The sequence below is a fragment of the Cygnus atratus genome, chromosome 3 (genome assembly GCF_013377495.2).
Source record: "Cygnus atratus isolate AKBS03 ecotype Queensland, Australia chromosome 3, CAtr_DNAZoo_HiC_assembly, whole genome shotgun sequence".
Classification (NCBI taxonomy): Eukaryota; Metazoa; Chordata; class Aves; order Anseriformes; family Anatidae; genus Cygnus; species Cygnus atratus.
Genome location: NC_066364.1, coordinates 5,881,331 through 5,899,143, shown reverse-complemented (window position 1 = coordinate 5,899,143; position 17,813 = coordinate 5,881,331). Strand labels below are relative to the sequence as shown.

The 17,813-nt window shown below is 46.5% G+C and overlaps 1 protein-coding gene across 4 annotated transcripts in view; it reads right to left on the bottom strand.

Annotated features, from left to right (window-relative positions):
• The window catches only part of RUNX2 (RUNX family transcription factor 2), a 220,173-nt gene that overhangs the window by 36,372 nt on the left and 165,988 nt on the right, over positions 1–17,813 (bottom strand). The window contains exon 8 of one of the 4 annotated variants that reach the window (XM_050710006.1): positions 13,781–15,326. The exons of the other annotated variants lie outside the window; for them this stretch is intronic. Coding sequence (XP_050565963.1) covers positions 15,280–15,326 — 47 coding nt within the window. The 3' untranslated portion in view covers positions 13,781–15,279. Of the gene's footprint in view, positions 1–13,780; positions 15,327–17,813 lie in introns of those variants that run through there. 4 annotated transcript variants of the gene reach the window in all.

Sequence of the window (17,813 nt, the reverse complement as noted above, 5' to 3'; positions counted from 1 at the left end):
CAGGACAAAAGGCATCTGATGTTTAATTAGAACTTGTGCTTGCCTTCAGTAATCAACTGAAGTTTGCTTTTGTGTGATAGTCTTGGGTAAGGAATTTCCATCAGAGTAGCATTCTTTTAATGACTTTATTAAATCGGTATACATCTAAACAGAAACTCTTATTTATGTTTAGCTAGGCTAATAAGCTTACGTCAAAAGTAATTATGAATCAGTTTTTGTAATGTAACTGTAAAAACTAGTCCCCAAGCAGTTTCGGTTAACCTGAGAATAAAGCATAAGAAACATCCACAACAAAATGTTTTAAAAAGTAGATGGCTTTTCGTGTTGGTACTGCTGTAGCCTGCCAACTGATTTCATTCATTTTCTCTGTTTCTTCATGGCCCTCCCTGTAGAAGGAGCAATGCTCTCTGGTCAAGTGGAAACACCAGACTCAAGCTAGGCAACCTCCTGGGCTCTCCATCCTACCCCCAGAGAGGCATCCAGTCTTGTGCCCAGCTCAGCCTTTAAATAAATAGCTATGGCTATTCTGTAATGCAGCATGCTTAAAACCTTCCCATTCTCATGGCGATGCTCTGTCTACTCCCAAGCTGGGTTAGTGGAGCTTTTCTCTGCTGTCTGGTGAGTTCACTTGCTGCTCCTCCAAAATCACTGGCAGCACCTGGGCCCAAATAGACACTTCTTTAGATAATCACCAGCCTAACTCTTCCAGCTTCGTATCAGCCCGAGATAGAAGAACTGGTTTTGGAGGAACAACGCTATCTAAATAGCTCCAAAAATGAACATGATGCAAGAGGCTCCCAGAGGTATGTTTGTGTAAATGTAAACATATGTTTCTGCATTTGTTTTCATATTAATGTTATTTTAGTATCTATTTCACTGCTAGCATTCGAAAGCCATATACTGACGGTGCACATTACAGTCCTCCCACATGGATTGTTCCTGAACACAGCGATAACACTCTTCCAGCACTTTATGCATCAGAAATATTTATTCACTTGCCTTCATGGGAATACAAGGCAAAGCATACTAAATCAATAGCTATGCAGAGGGTTTTGTTTTTCAGTAAGTCTCCAAAATAAAAATGACAAACTGATTAAACGGATCACATCATGCAGTTCCAAAGTCTGCTTTATGGGCTAGGCCATCTTATTAATCAAATGCTGAGCCAAAGGAAAACATTGATCAAGCCCTTTATAGAGAATAATAGAGTCAGACTCTTCACTGGTATAAAATGGAATAATTCAGTATCTCTACCTCGGTTTATATTGGCTGAATGTCTAGTCCACAGACTTTATGCTGACAGCTCTTTTGAAAAATCTGTGTATTAGGCACTACATATTTTCACTTTCCTATTCACATTATAGTAAAAGGTTTAGACAGCAAGTTCTTTGAGGCAGGGATTTCCACAGCTGTCTACAAAAGCGCTGTGTGAATATGTAACTTCAAGAGGCTGGAGGAGAAATAGGTTTTCCCACCCCCAGAAGGGTCTCTCTAGCTGAACGCACGAGTCCCTGCACCTGTTTTCCATTGCGCTGTCAGCATGACGTGCTCATCGCTAACCGTAAAAACACGACCCCGAGCTCCTCAGAGTGAAACTGCTCGTCAGAGCTGCGGCCAGGAAGGAATTTCCCAAAGGTCTTGATGGCTTTTTTTGATGGCTTTTTTTTTTGTTTTTTGATTCTTCTATGGCAGGTGGCAGGGTCTACTTCTAGGATTGCCTGAAATGTTGCCAGCCTCCCCAGATCGTAAGCACCAGTGTTCACTCAACAGCTGTTCCTGCCACCTTTGGGTGTCACAGGCCACAGAGCATTTCCCCAAAGCCTAAAATATAGAACAGAAACCACAAGTACAAAGCAACAACAAGACGAGAATGAGAGGAATGAGGAGTCCAAGGTACCTGCAATAGGTACGAACAATTTTTCCAATTAAGCTTACTTATGACATCTCATCCTATCAACAAAGTGTCTACATCAGTGCTGTGCTTTTTGTCTATAAAATCATAAGCTCACAGACAGATGACCCCATGTGCCTGCAATATCAAGCAATATATTTTTTAAAAAGCAAGGGAAAGGACACTATTATGGTCCAAAATCACATGTAACAAGCCAGAAATCTAGATTTCCACCTGTCCAGGAAAGCTGACTGCCAGATTCTGACTTCTTTCCTTTTCCTCTTTTTAACTCTTTTTATAAACCTCGTGCTTTGCTGCTGAACTGGGAGCACACTCAAGACTCTGCCCATTAATATCACCTGAAGAAATGACATATATAAAACTTTATATAAGTAACCCCAAAATGGGCCAGGTCTAAGATCCCTCTAGTCCAGTGTCTTGCCTCTGACAGCGGCCAGCATGACTAATACAAGAAAAGGGGATCAGGCTCTGATATTTCCCCAGGGTGCTGCAGCTGAGGGCTTTGGGACTCTTTATTGTAAGGACAATTGTGGGCTGAAAATCCATATAGGAGGAACTGCAAACTTTGGGTTGCACCAATCCTTGCCAGGTTACTATTTAACCCTGAGCTTCTTATCTCCACTAAATAACTTGTATAGGGAGCATTTTTCAGGCCTCCCAGTCGATCTTTAGCATGGTGGTAATACAAAATAGTTGCCAAAGTCAGAAAAGAAAATCAACAACTATTGTTACACAGTCCTGGATTCACCTCAGCAAAGGTTGGGAGACTGGGATCTGGCAGCAGGTGGGAAAGTCTCAGTGACACCGTGATGGGATGCTTGATTTTGGGAGGCTTTTGGCTGCTTGCAGTTTCATGCACAAAGCCAAATCAATTACCACCTTGAAATTGCAGCTTTACCTCTTGCTTATGACCCCCTTATCTCAGCCCAATTGGATACCTTCAGTGCAATAATTAGGAAGACAGATTCCCCTTCTAAATATTTGCTGCTTTTTTGCATATTCTTTCCACTTTCTAGCCCTGTGGGATCGTGAGCAACAGAACAGTAAATCTTCAAGATCTATTCCCCATATGATGACGATTCTCTGTACTTTGCCATGTTACAAGGAATATAATTAGAGGTCCTTCACCTGACAGATTAATGAGTCCAACAGCGAAGGTCAGATAGTAGTAAATTAAACACCTAAACACTGCAATCTCTGCACATAATACAATCATGAAATGGCACATCTTTTGTAATGGTCTTGGCTGTTTCAGCACATAAATTCTTTATAACATATCAGTTTTATGGTACTTTTTTATTGTATCTTGGTATAAATATTTATACTCGTGGCTTGCCTTGCCAGTAAATATTTAGCGTTTTGTTCAAAATGGTGACAGCCTTGGGTTCGTACACACAAAATGCAGCATGGAGCCGTTACGTGAGAGCCTTTAATGAGCCACTGCGACTGGACTGTGCGTTTGGCAATAATCACCTTTTAGAAGAACTAACAAATGCTTGACAAACTGCTTGTTAAAGGCTGTGTGCCCTCGGACTCGAAAGACAGAGCACCCGAAGTGGTGAAAGCAGACACATCTGTCGGGGCCCAGGGGCTTGATCAGGTTAGATTAACACACACTTGTGGAGGGAAGAAAAAACAACCCAAAACAGACCTCTGCTAAAGTGCTTAATCCTGTTTCAACAAGGAGTAGCTGGATTATGCAATTTTAGGGGTAAATTTAAGAACAAAAATCAACGGATCAAGTCATTTTGGACTTGCACTGCGGTTTTATCCTACTGGTGCGCTTGGCAAAACATAAGGATTTTGTTTGGGATCAGATACTGAATTTCTGTCCTCAGAAGGAGCTGAGAATAAAAATGAATTAAAAAAATAATAATAAAAAAGATTTTTGCTTATTTATATCATAGTTATGTCTAAAAACACAGGTTAGGGCACTAGCTGATTTCTCACATACCTAAAACTTCCCCAAGATCTTACAATTTAGGTACAAAATGGGATGCCACAACCTGATTCAGTGGACAATCTCAAGCAAAGCTGCTTGCTATGGCTGTAATAATCATAATAAAGACTTCTTGCAATGCTCAAATTTTCAGCCCTCATCTTTTACAGAGAGCTCCCAGCCCAGCCGCGCTCTGTACATGCCAGCTCTCTGCAAACACAAACTCCAGCAACTCATTAGCTGCCTCAATTTCCTCACCGTGGGATTCATCTCACCTAATTAGCCCTCACTGGGCTGGTGGTCTGCACAGAGCCCATCTCATGGGCTGCTCTGGCCAGTGGAAAGAGCTGGCTGCTTCCCTAGAGCATTTGCCTGAAGACGAAGGGAATGGCCCCGAAAAGGTGCGGGAATCCTGCAGAATCTTCAGCAAAAGGCTGAATGGTGGGGCTAGCTGACACTTTGGTTTTAGCTGAATAAAGTTAGGTGAGAGAAGCCCAGCTTGGGGTCAGAGCTGGTCCTGTTTCTCCACATGGCCGCCCTGTTCTGCTCCACAAAAAGGGTTTTCTTCAGATGAGGCTCCACATGGATGTCCCAATGAAGGGGGGCAAGGAAAATTTTGAAAGGAAACAGTTTACAAGAAAAAGACCTTTCACAGCCTTTTCACAGGAAAAATAAAATAAAATAAAATAAAATAAAATAAAATAAAATAAAATAAAAAAAAAAAAAATCCCTTCAGTCTTCTCAGAAAATCAGCTCAAGCACAGCATTTGATTTCCCCTCCACTCAGAGGCAGGTAGCGCAAAGAGCGCCGTGAGAAACCAGAGAACGTGGTGTTCCTCCACGTACAGAGTGCAGCAGTTTACTAAGGTTATCGTGCGTGCGGTGACTGCGTGTGTTGGGTAGACACATTGCAAAACACTTGTTCCAGCCCTGCTGACACTTATCATTCATCACTGAATTAAAATAGAGTGATTCTGCTAAAAAGCAGGAGGGTTGCGTTCATGTTACCATACCGTTCATGTTACTATGTAGGCACGTTACCAGCCTACATAGCACCTCTGCAGCCTCGTCTGAAGTCAGGTTAACCCTAGCACAAAGAACCACCACAAATTTTAAGGTGACTAAAACAAAACCCCAAGCCAGCTGAGCCCAAAATACAATTCAGAGACACAAGAACTGAACAAAGCAGTCAATAATCTTCATATCTGAATTATCCATCCAGTTTCAATTCTACGCAGGAGGCTTCGTTTCCTCTCGAAGACAGTTGAGCAATGTCATCAAGCGCTCATCAGTTTCTGTTGCTTTCTGCCTCCGAGATGGCCACCCCTCAGCACAAGACAAAATAAATGAAGCCCCAGTTGCAAAGCTTGTCAGGCTCTTTGGGATGCTGCTGGTGGAGAGGGACAGTGACAGCACATGAGCAGTTGTGTGTGTGCTCTTTGCTGTTTGGGACAAGGGCTTTGGGCACTGCAGAAGGCTGTCACCGCTGTGTGTTTGCTGTCTGAGGCATTGCAGAAATACTCTGCAGCAGCACAGCAATGTGGGGAGTGGATGCATCAGGGCTGAATCCCTTTGGAATCAGGGAGGATGGACGTGTCCCTGTTCCCTCAGATGCCTGCCACTTTGCTGAAGCCCTGGAGAGCTTTAGGACCTCACGTTTGGAGGTGCTGAGCTGCCTGCTGGGGTCGTCCAGCACTGAAAGCCACCTGCTCCCCCCTATTGATGTCACTTGCCACTTGGGGTAGTGCAAATCTGCAAATCTGCCCTGCCCGAGAGCACGGTAAGAGGTGGCGGGGCAGGAAGTGGGTTCCCGTCCCCAGCCCCGTGGCGAGCTCGCTAACCGCAGGGCGAACACCAGAAGCTGGGAACGACCGCGCTGCAGCTCAGGCGCTGCAAACGTCGGGGGGGGGTGACAGACAGAGAGGGGCCCCAAAGGCCTGGGGGCCAAGAGAAGAGCAGCTGGGAAAGGTTTCGCTATCAGAAGAGAAGCCCAGCAGACAGGACAGCATCGCCACGTCCCTCATCTGCCTCCGTGCCCTGCAGAACCCACTAATGAGCATCCCCAGACACAAAGTGCATTGCCACCCCCCTGTAAAACAGGTGGGGGAGGTGTTTATTGCCGTGGGTCACCTTTCTGAAGCTTCCTTCAATAAAAAGACCCTTCCTGAAATAGCAACAGGTGAGCACCGGGATATTAATCACCCTGCAAAACCAAGGGCTGATGGGGCTAGGAGGAGGCCTGGAAGATCCCATTCTTCAGGGATCAGGATTTATTCAGCATTTATTAGAGCTCTCATGAAACAAAACCCACCAACGAATGCACACAGGCGTACGGGGCGGCCAGAGCATACTACACCAGAGCAGCTCGGGTTCTATTTTTCTCTATTTCCCTCCCCCCTTTGATGCCGGGATGCTGGCAGGGCAGGGGGGAAGGAGGTGCGAGACCGAAGGGGCCTGTTTTGGCTACGTCGGCGTGGGCGTGCGGCGGGGACCGTCGCTTTCGGTTTGCGTGAGCGTGTGCGAGCGTTGAGCTGCCGTGGCGGAGCGTGGGTGGCACCGGTGTCTGCGTGTGACAGGCCGTGTGGGTTCGGGGCTGCACGGCTGCGGTGCAGACGGGTTCGTCTGCGAGCGTGTCCCGTAAGTGCTTCTGCTGTTAAAGGCAGCGCCGAAGCCATTTCATAACAATAACAAACAACAAAAAAATTAGCGGCGCGGGCTGCTGGAGGCTCCACGCTGCTCCTCCGGCTCCCCAGCCCGCGCAGAGCATTCCCCAGCTTTAAAGACAACCAGAACGTGCAGTTGTTCCTCCCAAACCAAACGCTTGTGTTTTGAAACAAGACGAGCTTTGTTATATAATCCCAGCTTCTGACCTCGGACAGCTTTAAACCAGAATGGTTAGTAGGCTTTTCTTTTTGTTAAGTGCCAAAACCAAACAAAAATAATCCCGTTCTCATTTCCGTGAATGCGAAGAATCATAAATTGTCCCCGCTTTTGGCCTTGTTGTTTTCAAGTGGCCGGCAAAGCCAAGAGGGGGACTTTGGCTGCCCACCGGAGTGATGGTGGGTGAAGTCCACCCTGTGTCTACCAGGCTTGGGGGCAATAAAACCTCTGCTGTCTTGCTGGACAAAAGGGGTTATTTTATTTCACCTCATGCCCAGCTGTCGGGAGGGGATTAAAACATAGCTACGGAGAAGGACAGCCCCTGCAAGGTGGGCAAAGCAAGCTTTCCAGGGGTGCTCGTCCCCATCTCACTGCCCCAGTAAGCTCCCAGTGCTGGCCATTTCATTGGGTACTCACGCTGGAAGCCGAGTTAATTCATAGAGGTTAAAGCAGATTGCTGAAACACCGAGTACTGAAATACGCCTCGTTTATCAGCCTATCTCTGTCTCCGTATGATCTACATGATAGGGATGAATATTAACTTCCTTTGAAGAAAATAAAGTGAAGCAGCCACATGTTTTACCTGGCAAACATATTCAGGGGTGATTCATTCCAAGAACGCTCTGAAAAATCCCCACCTCACTTTTACCTCTAGGAAATTCCCTTTTCATGGGAATGAAAATCACAGCTCCCACGCCTACAGATCGCAGGGCCTTGGCACTTCGAAAGGCTGCGGACAGCTTGCCGCGGCCTCTCTCGCCGAGATTGCTCTGCTACAAGCACAAGCAATGCTTTCCCCTAGCCGGATATTATATATATATATATATATATTTTTTTTTTAACCGTTCATTTTTACGGTGGGTTTAAGCAGCTTCCTCTGCTCCCTGTTGTTGCTTTTCAATTTTTTTTTCCTACATCGGGTGAAACCCCTGCAGGGGGAATGGAGCAGGAAAAAAAAAAAAAAGGAGAGAGAGAGAGAGAATAAATAAATAATGAAGAAAATGTTTCTCTTTCCCTCTCGATGTCAGGAATGTATGGAAAGCTTTAGGCTGCAGCAGTATTTTGACACTGCGCACAGTACTGCTCCCCTCCCCTATTCCTTTGAGGTTCATCTTTCAGACCACAGCTCTGTTCCGCTGCCAACTCGTTGGAAGTGTTTAGTGACTGGAGAACTGTTGCCTGCTCTCTTCAGAACTTCACACTTCATTTTTCCAGATCCCTGCGAGCAGCAGCAAATATTTCACCAGCCTGGTTTGCTGGCTACCACCATAAATCAGACTTAGAACCCAAAAAAATATCCAGGCCTGTCAAGGCATTAGGCTTTTATTTTCGGGCTGGATCCAGTGGTAAATGAGGGCTTGTATTTTCCTTTAAAACTGTAAAGGGATTTTAAGGATTGTCGTTGGACAATGGCCAGCTTCAAAAGATACAATGCAGAATGTAACTGGTTTGAGGAGATTTGAAAAAGACTCAAGTATGAAAAATGGCTTTTCTTAAAGGTTTTTCAATGAAATGTGAAGCTGGGCTTGAATTTCATAAAGGCTTTGGCATAGGTTGCTTATGAGGAAATCAACTGGGAAGATGGACAGGAGGATGCGATGGAGCGATGGAGCGGGTATAGGTGTTCCTGCACGTTCAGGTCTGCTGTAGCTATCCCATGTGCGACAGCAAGCCAAAATGGATTAGACGATTATTTGCTTGATACCGATTGCTTTAAAATGTATATATGAAATAGGAATCTATTTTTTGATTTTGGGGAAGTTTGTAAGGCAAAGATGCTCGAGAAGCTTGGCCTTAACTGTCCAGGCCAGCACTGCATTGCAGTGTGTTTTTTTAAAAAACTGCCTCTTGTAGCAAACAGCCCAAATTTCCTCAGTCTGCTCTTCATTACCCTAAACAAGCAATGAATAGAAACTAGATGGGGAGTCTAGGAGCAGGGCCTGACTGCCAGCATTGTCACAGGCTTGCTCCCCGACCTTGCCCCACTAGGGTTCGGCAGTCTGGTAGCTGTACACAAATCCCTTTTTTACATGATAATAGCCGAACTGATTTGCACAATTAAGCTGTAAAACGTGCCAGGGAGCTTCCAGGAAGCAGCATCCTGGGCATTAGCAGCAATCAAGGCACCACCACGCGTCCCGTGCCTCAGTTTCCCCAGCTCCTGAGGCAGAAAGAGGAGCTCTGACCCCGACAAAGTGACAAGAGGTGACCACAGTGCTGTTCCTCATTGCTCCCATCCCAGCCTGCCTTCTGGACAAGCCCCTGAGCTGGGGAGAGCAGAGGTGTGTGCCCCTCTCTGCCATGTATTCCCAGTTATCCAGAGCAGGTTGGCTCAGTTTTCCTCCCTTGGAGGGACATCTTTGTCCTGCACATTTACAGGGTGTTTTGAAGACAAGCTGATTGACACCTGCTTAGTGGCAAACCCATGGAAAACTCTAATTAAATCAGATACAGCAAAGCTACTGGATGTATATATATATATTTTCCATTGGGCAAGTAGCCCTTCCCCAGCCTCATTATTACTTACACCATCCTATTCTGCAGACAGCAGTTTTGTCCATCACTATCAACCCACTGCAATGCCTTTCCTTCTCACCAGCATCATCCCCACCGCACAGGCACCAGAGCAAATTACCTCTCCATCAGCCAAGCCTCTGTGGAGGTGCTTCCAGCCACCCTGAATGCCAGTTAATGGGGTTTAGCTCAGCTTTAAGCTGTACTGGATTGTACGTCGGAGCTGTTGTGTTTGCCAGACCCCCCAAAAATGGGCCCTGAAATGCAGCACCGCAAAGGCGCGCTGGTAGTGATGGGATACACTGCATGTCGGGCAATGGGTACACCCCAAGAACTCTTTGTTCCACATGAAATGACAGCAAAAGCACTGAAGCCAATAGGACAGGAGTGTTTATGGAGTGGTACCTGGACATTGCTGCTTTTTTCTCTCCAGGAGTTGCCAAGGGGCTGGCTCCCAAGCAGATGGCATGCCTGAGATAACCTACATAATTTAAGATTTCTTTACACAGCAAAGATGCTGCTGTCTGCGCCCACAGGAGCTTATCCTCAGGGTGCTCTTTGTATGTCTTGGCTGAAGACAAGGGCCCTCCTGAGCCCCCCACACCCCCGGTGAGCCGGGGGCATTCCCTGCCGCAGGCACCGCCAGCCCACTCTGGTTCCCCAGTAAATACCAGCACCTCCCAAGGTCTCCTTGCCTTGTCTCCCATGGCTGTGACTGAGCTGAATGGTTTCCTTTTACATTTCCCCACTGGTGCCCATATTCTGCTCAGCTTATTGCTTGCTACTCCTCCTGCAAAATTTCCCACCTCCTCTGACCTTGCTACCGCCGCGTCTTGGGTGTTCTGCGTTTGAGGCTGCTTCAGCAGTAGGCTCCGAGTCAATTAATTTTCCAAATCTCAGCTAACTCAGCAAGGCATTCATGAGCAGCAAGGTGGGGAGGCCAGCCGTGCACGGGGAGGGGGGGAAGAAAAAAAAAAAAAGGAGTTCAGTTTCCCAATTTAGCCTGGTGTGTAGCAGGGGTGGCCAGGAACTGGTGCTGGCTGTGGAGCGGGACAATTTTCCAGGTATGCCAAGAGCGCAGTCAAAGAGGAACAAAAGCACCGGCCCTTTCCCCCGCGGCAGGATCAGACCCCCGGCAAAATGACTTCCTACCCCGGGAGCTGACATAAGACTCCACACTTCCAGGCAAATAAACACCTTCTGGTCTCAGCAGCTATCTGACACGGGGGTAGCAGCAGGCAGGGCAAACCTTGTACCTCCTCTGTATTTCTAAGAGCTATGAATGCACTGCTGCTGCTTAAGAAACGTGCTCATTAATAGCTTTCCTGGCTGATGAGCGTGAAAAGGTAGATTGAGGTGGTTCACCAGAGACCAGTTCCTTTGCCTCCACCACAGATTTTAGGGTTGATTTGGGGCAAAATCCCTTGGTGCATAAGCAAGTCCCACCGGGGCACGCTATGGGTCAAACGAAGTCAGCCCTGCCACCGTAACCGCACTTCTCGCCCTCCGATGGCCAGGCAGCTGGGAGCAGATCGCTCCTGCGTGGAGATGGGACAGCAGCTGGCTTCCTCGGGGTAACAAGCATGCACAGGTATGGAGGTGGAAGAAGCTCACGCCCTCGTTTGCCCTGCGGCAGCTTGTTTGCGTGCCCAAGTTCCCAGCCTAGCAGAGGTGTGGCTGGAGCACAGGTAGGAGCATCTCCGCTGCTTGCCGTGGCTCAGAACCACAGTGAAGATGTGACACCATGATTTCCACCACCAGGATGATTCAAGAAAGCATCCTGTACTACACTTTTGACTATGTCTTTAGGATATTTGGGCTTGCTAACCTGCTTGGTGCCAGTTTCACCTGCCCCATCGCTGTGCGTCAATGTGCAGACAGACAGACCTCCACCTCCGGTCCCTCCCGCTTCAATAAGCTTAGCAGCTCTCTCCCACCTACCAGATGGGTTGCAAAGATAAATGCATCACAGGTTGGGAAGCACTCAGGCATGCTGATAATAAGGTACAGCTATCTGCTTTGGGAAGATAACAAAAAGGAAAAAATGCTTGGCCACATCAAATAAGAAAGGACCAGGGCCTGTTCTTTGGCCAGAAGGCCAACAGGCATGGCTCGGCTATGCCCGTAGGATTCACTTTAGCCTCCAGATCGGGGTGGTCATACCCAAGGTGCCCACAGGGAATGGGTCCTGGCCTGTGCTGGCTCCTGAGTGATGCCAGACATTGTATGGGAGAGCCCGGGCCAGCATTGCCCAGGCCCCTTCCAACAATTCTGTTGGGCAAATCCATGCTAGCAACAGCTGATCAATGTGCCCATTGAACTGCTTAATTTATTAGCACAAATACACCCTTTCAGGCCAGCTTTCACCATTAAAATGCTTTTTCTTCGGATAACCATCTTTACCCTATTGTCATCTTTTCATTGCCTGTCACGACTCTTTGCTGTGGACATTTGCAAGAAAATGTGGCTCTGCACTCATATGGCATCAATTATTTCATGTAATCTCTGCCTTCTCTCCCAGCTGGACCACCTTTTTTCCCTTCTCCCCACCTCCATCTCTAATCTAAGGAAAACAAGAGTGATTTCCATCAAAGGATATACGAGTCTCCTGCTCCCGCGCCCAGGCTCACCCTTGCTCCACCTCATCCCAGACACCAGTGGATGTAAAACCAGAACAAATGAGCTCTGCTTTGAAGAAACTAGCAAGACTTTTTTTAAAGTCTGTGCCACCGCAGCCATTGGCAGTGATGGAGAGCTCCCTCTGATTTTGGGAGCCTTAGCACCAAGCTAGCACACCGCACAGGCCCAGACTCAGCTGAATCCTTCACACCCACCCCATGCACGTCATTCTCCCAAACCCCAGCTGCACAAGTTGCTTCGGGAGGCACAAGAGACATTTCAACCCAGTTTGCTCCAATTTTCATGAAGTTGCAGGAAGTGCAAAGCAGGCTGAGAGCTTGAACTCCGTGTGTGAAAACTCTTAATTTTCTCTCACCTTGTCTCATTTATTTCACTTAAATGCACTGAGTTTCTTTAACATGCCCTGTGCTAGAGGGTTTTGTTCATCTGAGCAAAACCTTGACGGGGTTTTACCATCTGTCCCTGCAGTGGGCTCCTCAAGCCTTTGCCTTTGCTTTCTCAGAGTTGCCTCTGGCTTTGCCATATGCTTGGGGTGCAAGGCAGCACATCTGGGCAGCCATGTCCCTCAAGACTGCAGTCGCCTTTTATCTCAGCTCATCTGAGCCATGCACACAGTCCTGTTTCCTTTGAAAACTGGTTTTTGCAAGATTTCCTCCAGAGCTGGGTGACTGGAAGAAGCATTGGGTAGTGGCAGAGTGCGTGCCCCGATGTGGGCCTGCCATGCGAATTTACAGTTAAGGTGAAGTTCATTACTAACAGGATCGTCTCACTTTTCCTGAAAAGAAAGCACCTTTCTTTCATATTTAAATGCAAAAAACATCCCTTTGCAAAATCCTCAGCTCAAATTGTCTACCTTGAGATGCCTGTCTGGGATTTTCCAAAACATCCCATCCCATCCCATCCCATCCCATCCCATCCCATCCCATCGCATCCCATCCCATCGCATCCCATCCCATCCCATCCCATCCTTGACTTCTCCCAGAACTGGTAATAGCAATATGTTCTCATCTTCAGGGAATGTGGCGGGTCCTATTTTCCAGCTGGAAAGACAAGTTCCCATACAGTTTAGCTGAGCCTGGCTCTTTTGAGGTAGGTCACTAACGAGTAGGACATTTCAGACTTTTCAGCACCCTCCTGCCCAAGTCCCATCACTCGCTGAGCCCTTTTGCTGCCCTTCTACTCCCATCCTGGACATGACCTCTCCTTACAACCGTCCCCAGCCTGCATCCTAAATTCAGCATCAACCGATGGTAGCTCTGGCTTCTCCAGCACTCCCAGCCCCCAGTAGCACACCCCAGGAACATGCCCAGGACAACCCTTGTATGACAACCAATGCACTCCAGTTAACAGCAAAGCCACGAGGAAGAGGAGGAGTAAGAAGTAAGGAGGAGCAGGTGTCTTTCCACAACAGGTCATAGCATTGATATATACAGCACACAGCCAACAGGGGATCTAAACTCTGCTCAGGCTTTCTGCTGCTTATTTCAGACACTTTGGTATAAATATTGGATTCAGAAGCGTTGCCACTTGGTTTCTGGGATGGGGCAGTGTTGGTGGCAGATCTGTGGCAATACCAGGAAGCCCCAACAAAGAAGCCAAGATAGAACTGGAAAAAATCCCAGTTGGCTTCCCACTGGAAATTGTAATTCAAATAAACTTTCACTTTTTTTTTTTTTTTGAGATATTGATGATACTTTCCTGAAACAAAAGAATTTGGAAAAAATTTAGGAAAAACTTTGTTTCAGAAGGGAAAAAATGGGATTTTTTTGTGCTACACTGCAACAGCTCTTTTCTTTGTAATGTTTTTGGGCAACTCTGATTTCCTAATGCCTCAACAGTGGTGTAAATATAACACAGCAAGAGATGAAATTATTTAATACTGTGGCAAGATGTCAAATAAGACATGGTATCGCAGATGAAATAACATATTTATTTATTGTATATCATTCCTTTTTTTAAAAAATAAACATTAAAAGCATCTGTTAGCACAAACAGAAGAGCTTGTCGTATCCCTTAAATCAAAGTCTGTCCTTTCGGTGATGTCATGTAACAGTTTGCCTCTGACACGTAGTATTGGCATTTCCTGCAAAATGGAACTAATAAGGCCATGGGTTTTGCTGAGCACTTCCTCCACACATACGTAGACACGTGTTTCTCCTCCTACCTCCCCCCATCTGTAATCACTGCTCTGATGAAGTGTGACCAATCCAGAAAAAAAAACTTATTATGTGGGATGGTGGATTCAATGGAAAAACATCATTTATTTTCCACCCAGAAAAAAAATAATAAAATCATTTTTGTAACTGCTCTTTGATAAACTATGGTTTGTGTTCTTTTCAGAAGCATTGACAATGGTAGCCTGTGCCTTTTCATCACTTGAGTGCTTTTGCTTTCGGTCGCTTGGCTATAAATAGGAAAGCCTTTGTTCTGTCCCCCTTTGGATCACAGCTACAAACACGAAGCATGGAGGACACAGGGCTTTCCATGCTCCTCGGTCGTCCTCCTGCGAGAAAGCAGCCACACAAACAAACAGGCTGCTTTGTTTGTACTTTCTCTGAAGTCGCAATTTCTTCCACTAAATGTTTACGCATTCCAAAGTCAAGCAACTTTGCCTTGCATCTTGGGAACCCAGCACTGCTGGTGATTTGTGTTATTTGCAGGAAGATTTGGAGATGCAGATTTAATGGTTTTGGTGAACAAGGTGATTAACATGTTTTTATTTTCTCAAAGCTAAACGTCTGCTAAAATCAAAACACAGCCAGCATTTACTTTGGTGCTAATGGAAGAATTTTCATAAATATCAAATTTAGAGCTAGTAGAAGGATCCTAGTTTGGCAGATTTTCAGAAGGGCTCAGTCCAGAGCTCTTTATGAATTCACAGTTTTTCCTTCTGTTTCAGCAAGTTTGGAGTCAGCTGCTCCGTGTCGATGTGGACAATGTAAGATCTCCCCAGTGTCCTCCAGCCTAACCTTGAGGACCTCTTTCAGGGAATACAGGACAAGGATAATGTTAATGGTCCGATCAGGCCCTGGTGTCCCAGCAGTGGGTGCTGAAGACTGAACCAGGGAGCAAGAGGCAAGAAATCTGCTCTTCACACAGGTATTTGCAGGGTTGCCAGTCTCCTCAGTTGCCCATTTGTGAAAGTTTCTCCCACCTTGTTTTTATTGCTCTTTCATCTCAGCCTCTTCTTTTTTCTTTTTGAGTACAAATGAACTAAATTCTTCAAACCCATCTGCGTTGCTATCAGACATTTTTATTTTTATTTTTAATCTTGGCATAATTTCTGAAGTTTCCCTATGTACACTTTCCTGTTCGTGTATTTCCGTCATCCAGGTATCATCACTCAATAACCATACTGTGGCTGTAATGCTTTTCACATGGAAGGAATTGTGTTTTATTGATGGCAAATGTTGTAATGCACTTTCATGTCAAGATGAAAATCTGAAAGAGAAACTTTTTATAGCGCATGCTACATGAAACCTCTGCACTGAACTAGACTGTAGAGAGAATATATTCAAGTACACATATGCTACGAGTCTATACAGTAAATTAAACTGTCCTGGCATGCAGGAATGGGCACAGGAACACATCTCTACTGCAGGGGCACCGTCAAGTAGCACTCTCCCAAACCATTTCCAGGCAAAGACCAAGTGTTAGCAAAGCCAAGGACCACTCTCAACAGGCAGTTTGGTTGTGGCTGTTCTCTTCTAGAGGTTAAGAGTATTTAATGGCATGGATCTGGCAAAAAGAAATGCCAAGTGGCCTCGGGGCCAGAGCCTGAGCCCAGGCACTGGTTCATGGGGCTGCAGGGATCAACCCTGCCCTGGCAATGGGCAAGGACATCCTGGGGACATCGCTCTCCTCCCTGCCCTGACTTCCATGATCACAGTGGGGACCAAACACTGCATGGGTCACGTTGTGGATGTTTTTATTCGGTGGAGGGGTTCCTGTTGAAGCCCCATCACTTCAAGGAGAGGGGTTCAGAGCAAACTGCTTCTAGTGGCCAACCTTTTTCCATGGAGGGGCAGCTGCTCGGTGTGCAATGGGAGAGAAAAGCCCAAGTCCCAGCACTAACTGCTGAGCTCCTAGCCCAGCGAGAAATCAGGACAACATAGTCAAAAAAAAATAAAAAAAAAGTACAACAAAAATAAAGCTAATTGGTGCTGAGGTCTGCCTGGGGGTCAGCATCCCTGGCGCTCGAGGTAGGGGATGTAAAGGCAGCCTGGTCGTGGTGCCAACTGAAGGGGTCCTCTGGATCCTGAAATCAGAGAGGTTCCCCTTCCAGCACCTCTGCCAGTGCTGCCTCACCTCATTTCTGAGTGCAGCTGGTGAAAGCTCTCTGTCTGGAAGACACAGGTGCTGCCTTTGGTGGTGGGAACCAGCTGCGTGGCACAGCCAGCTGATGCAGGGTGCCTGCTTGACATCGAGGGGCTGATGGCACGATGCAGCTGGGGACATGTGTGCCTGCAGGATGGCATTGCCCCACAGCCACCGTGACTCTTGATGTCCCCTCCCTATGGAAGCCTGCAGACCAAAACCCTTGCTAGGGTGCCACCTGTGCCCATGACAGGGCTCCTGCTACTGCTTTTGCCCCTTTTTCTGCCTCTCTCAACCATTTCTCAACTTACTCGCCTCACTCAATGGGGTTTGGGAGACATTTAGTCTTTTACATAGTGATCTCTTGGTTACTATTTTTATATTTCTGGTTGGGGCTGAATGAGCACAAGCAGGGCTTCCTCCAGCCTTCCTCCTCAAACCCAATACTGACAGCAAACAACTGGCACATTAATCTTACTCTCAGTATTTTGGGGGTTCCCTTGCTCTGCTCAGTACCAAAACTGATGTGGCTGAAAGGTAGAAGACCCATCCCGAGACCAGCTTTCATCCCAGTTCAATATCCCAATGCCCTTCTCCAAATACACTCATGTGGGCAGTAGACGAGTTGTCCTGTAGCAATTTTAGTCCCACTGCAGAAGGAGGTTCAGACGTCTCTTTGGAAAAGCCTCCTGGGAGGTTTCCAGCTTGTTTTTTCACAAACACAAAATGTTTAGCTACACTTTGGGAAAGCCTCCAAGTCCATGGCTGCTTGTCTGAAGGACCCTTGAAGCTTTTTTGAGGTTGGATTTTCTCTCCAACCCACTCACAATTTTTGCAATTACTTAACATCAATGAATTCGTATCAGATTTATATACCAGAGCAGCAAGATAACCACTTGTCCCAAATGCAGGAGAAAATGCCCGTTTCCTCCTCAGCTGATTCCTGAAGCAGTTTTCTGTTTGCCACTGAGGTAAAAACCAGAAAACTTAACCCAAAGGCCGGCAGCTAGAGGGGTCAGGTCTAGGCTCTTACTTGGTCCTGTTGCTCACCAAAACCAATTCAAAAGCTCTCAGTATTTTTCACAACTCCCGAGACACTGCATGGGGCTGACAATTTTTTTACAAAAATACTTTCCTCTTCAAAAATATGTCTCTTTCCCTATTTTTGCAGACAAACATCAATTCAAACGGTTGAAAAAGAATTGTTTTACAGCCAAAAGATATATGATGTCTACTGCTAAATTGCCCCTAAGACCACAGCTTTTTGCACCTTTTCACATCCCAGATCACAGGGCAAATGCCTCTGATCTTCCTTTGCAGTGACGGAGGAGAAACACACTTCAGGAGTACAGTTTAACTCTTCCTAAAGTGGGCAACTAATCCAGTTCAGATCAAAGTGCCATTTCACCCCTAATGACTATAAAGGGAGAAAATGTAGGGTAACTACCCCAGATGTGGATTCAGCCTTGACTTAAGTGAGCTAAACCTGTCCTGTCTCCTTGGGCTCCAACAACACTGCATCTGCAGCAGGTATTCCCAAAGAGCTCATCCCCACCTTGGGTTGTGCTTTGCCAGGATGACTGCTACACATAAGCATCAATTAGTCAGTGA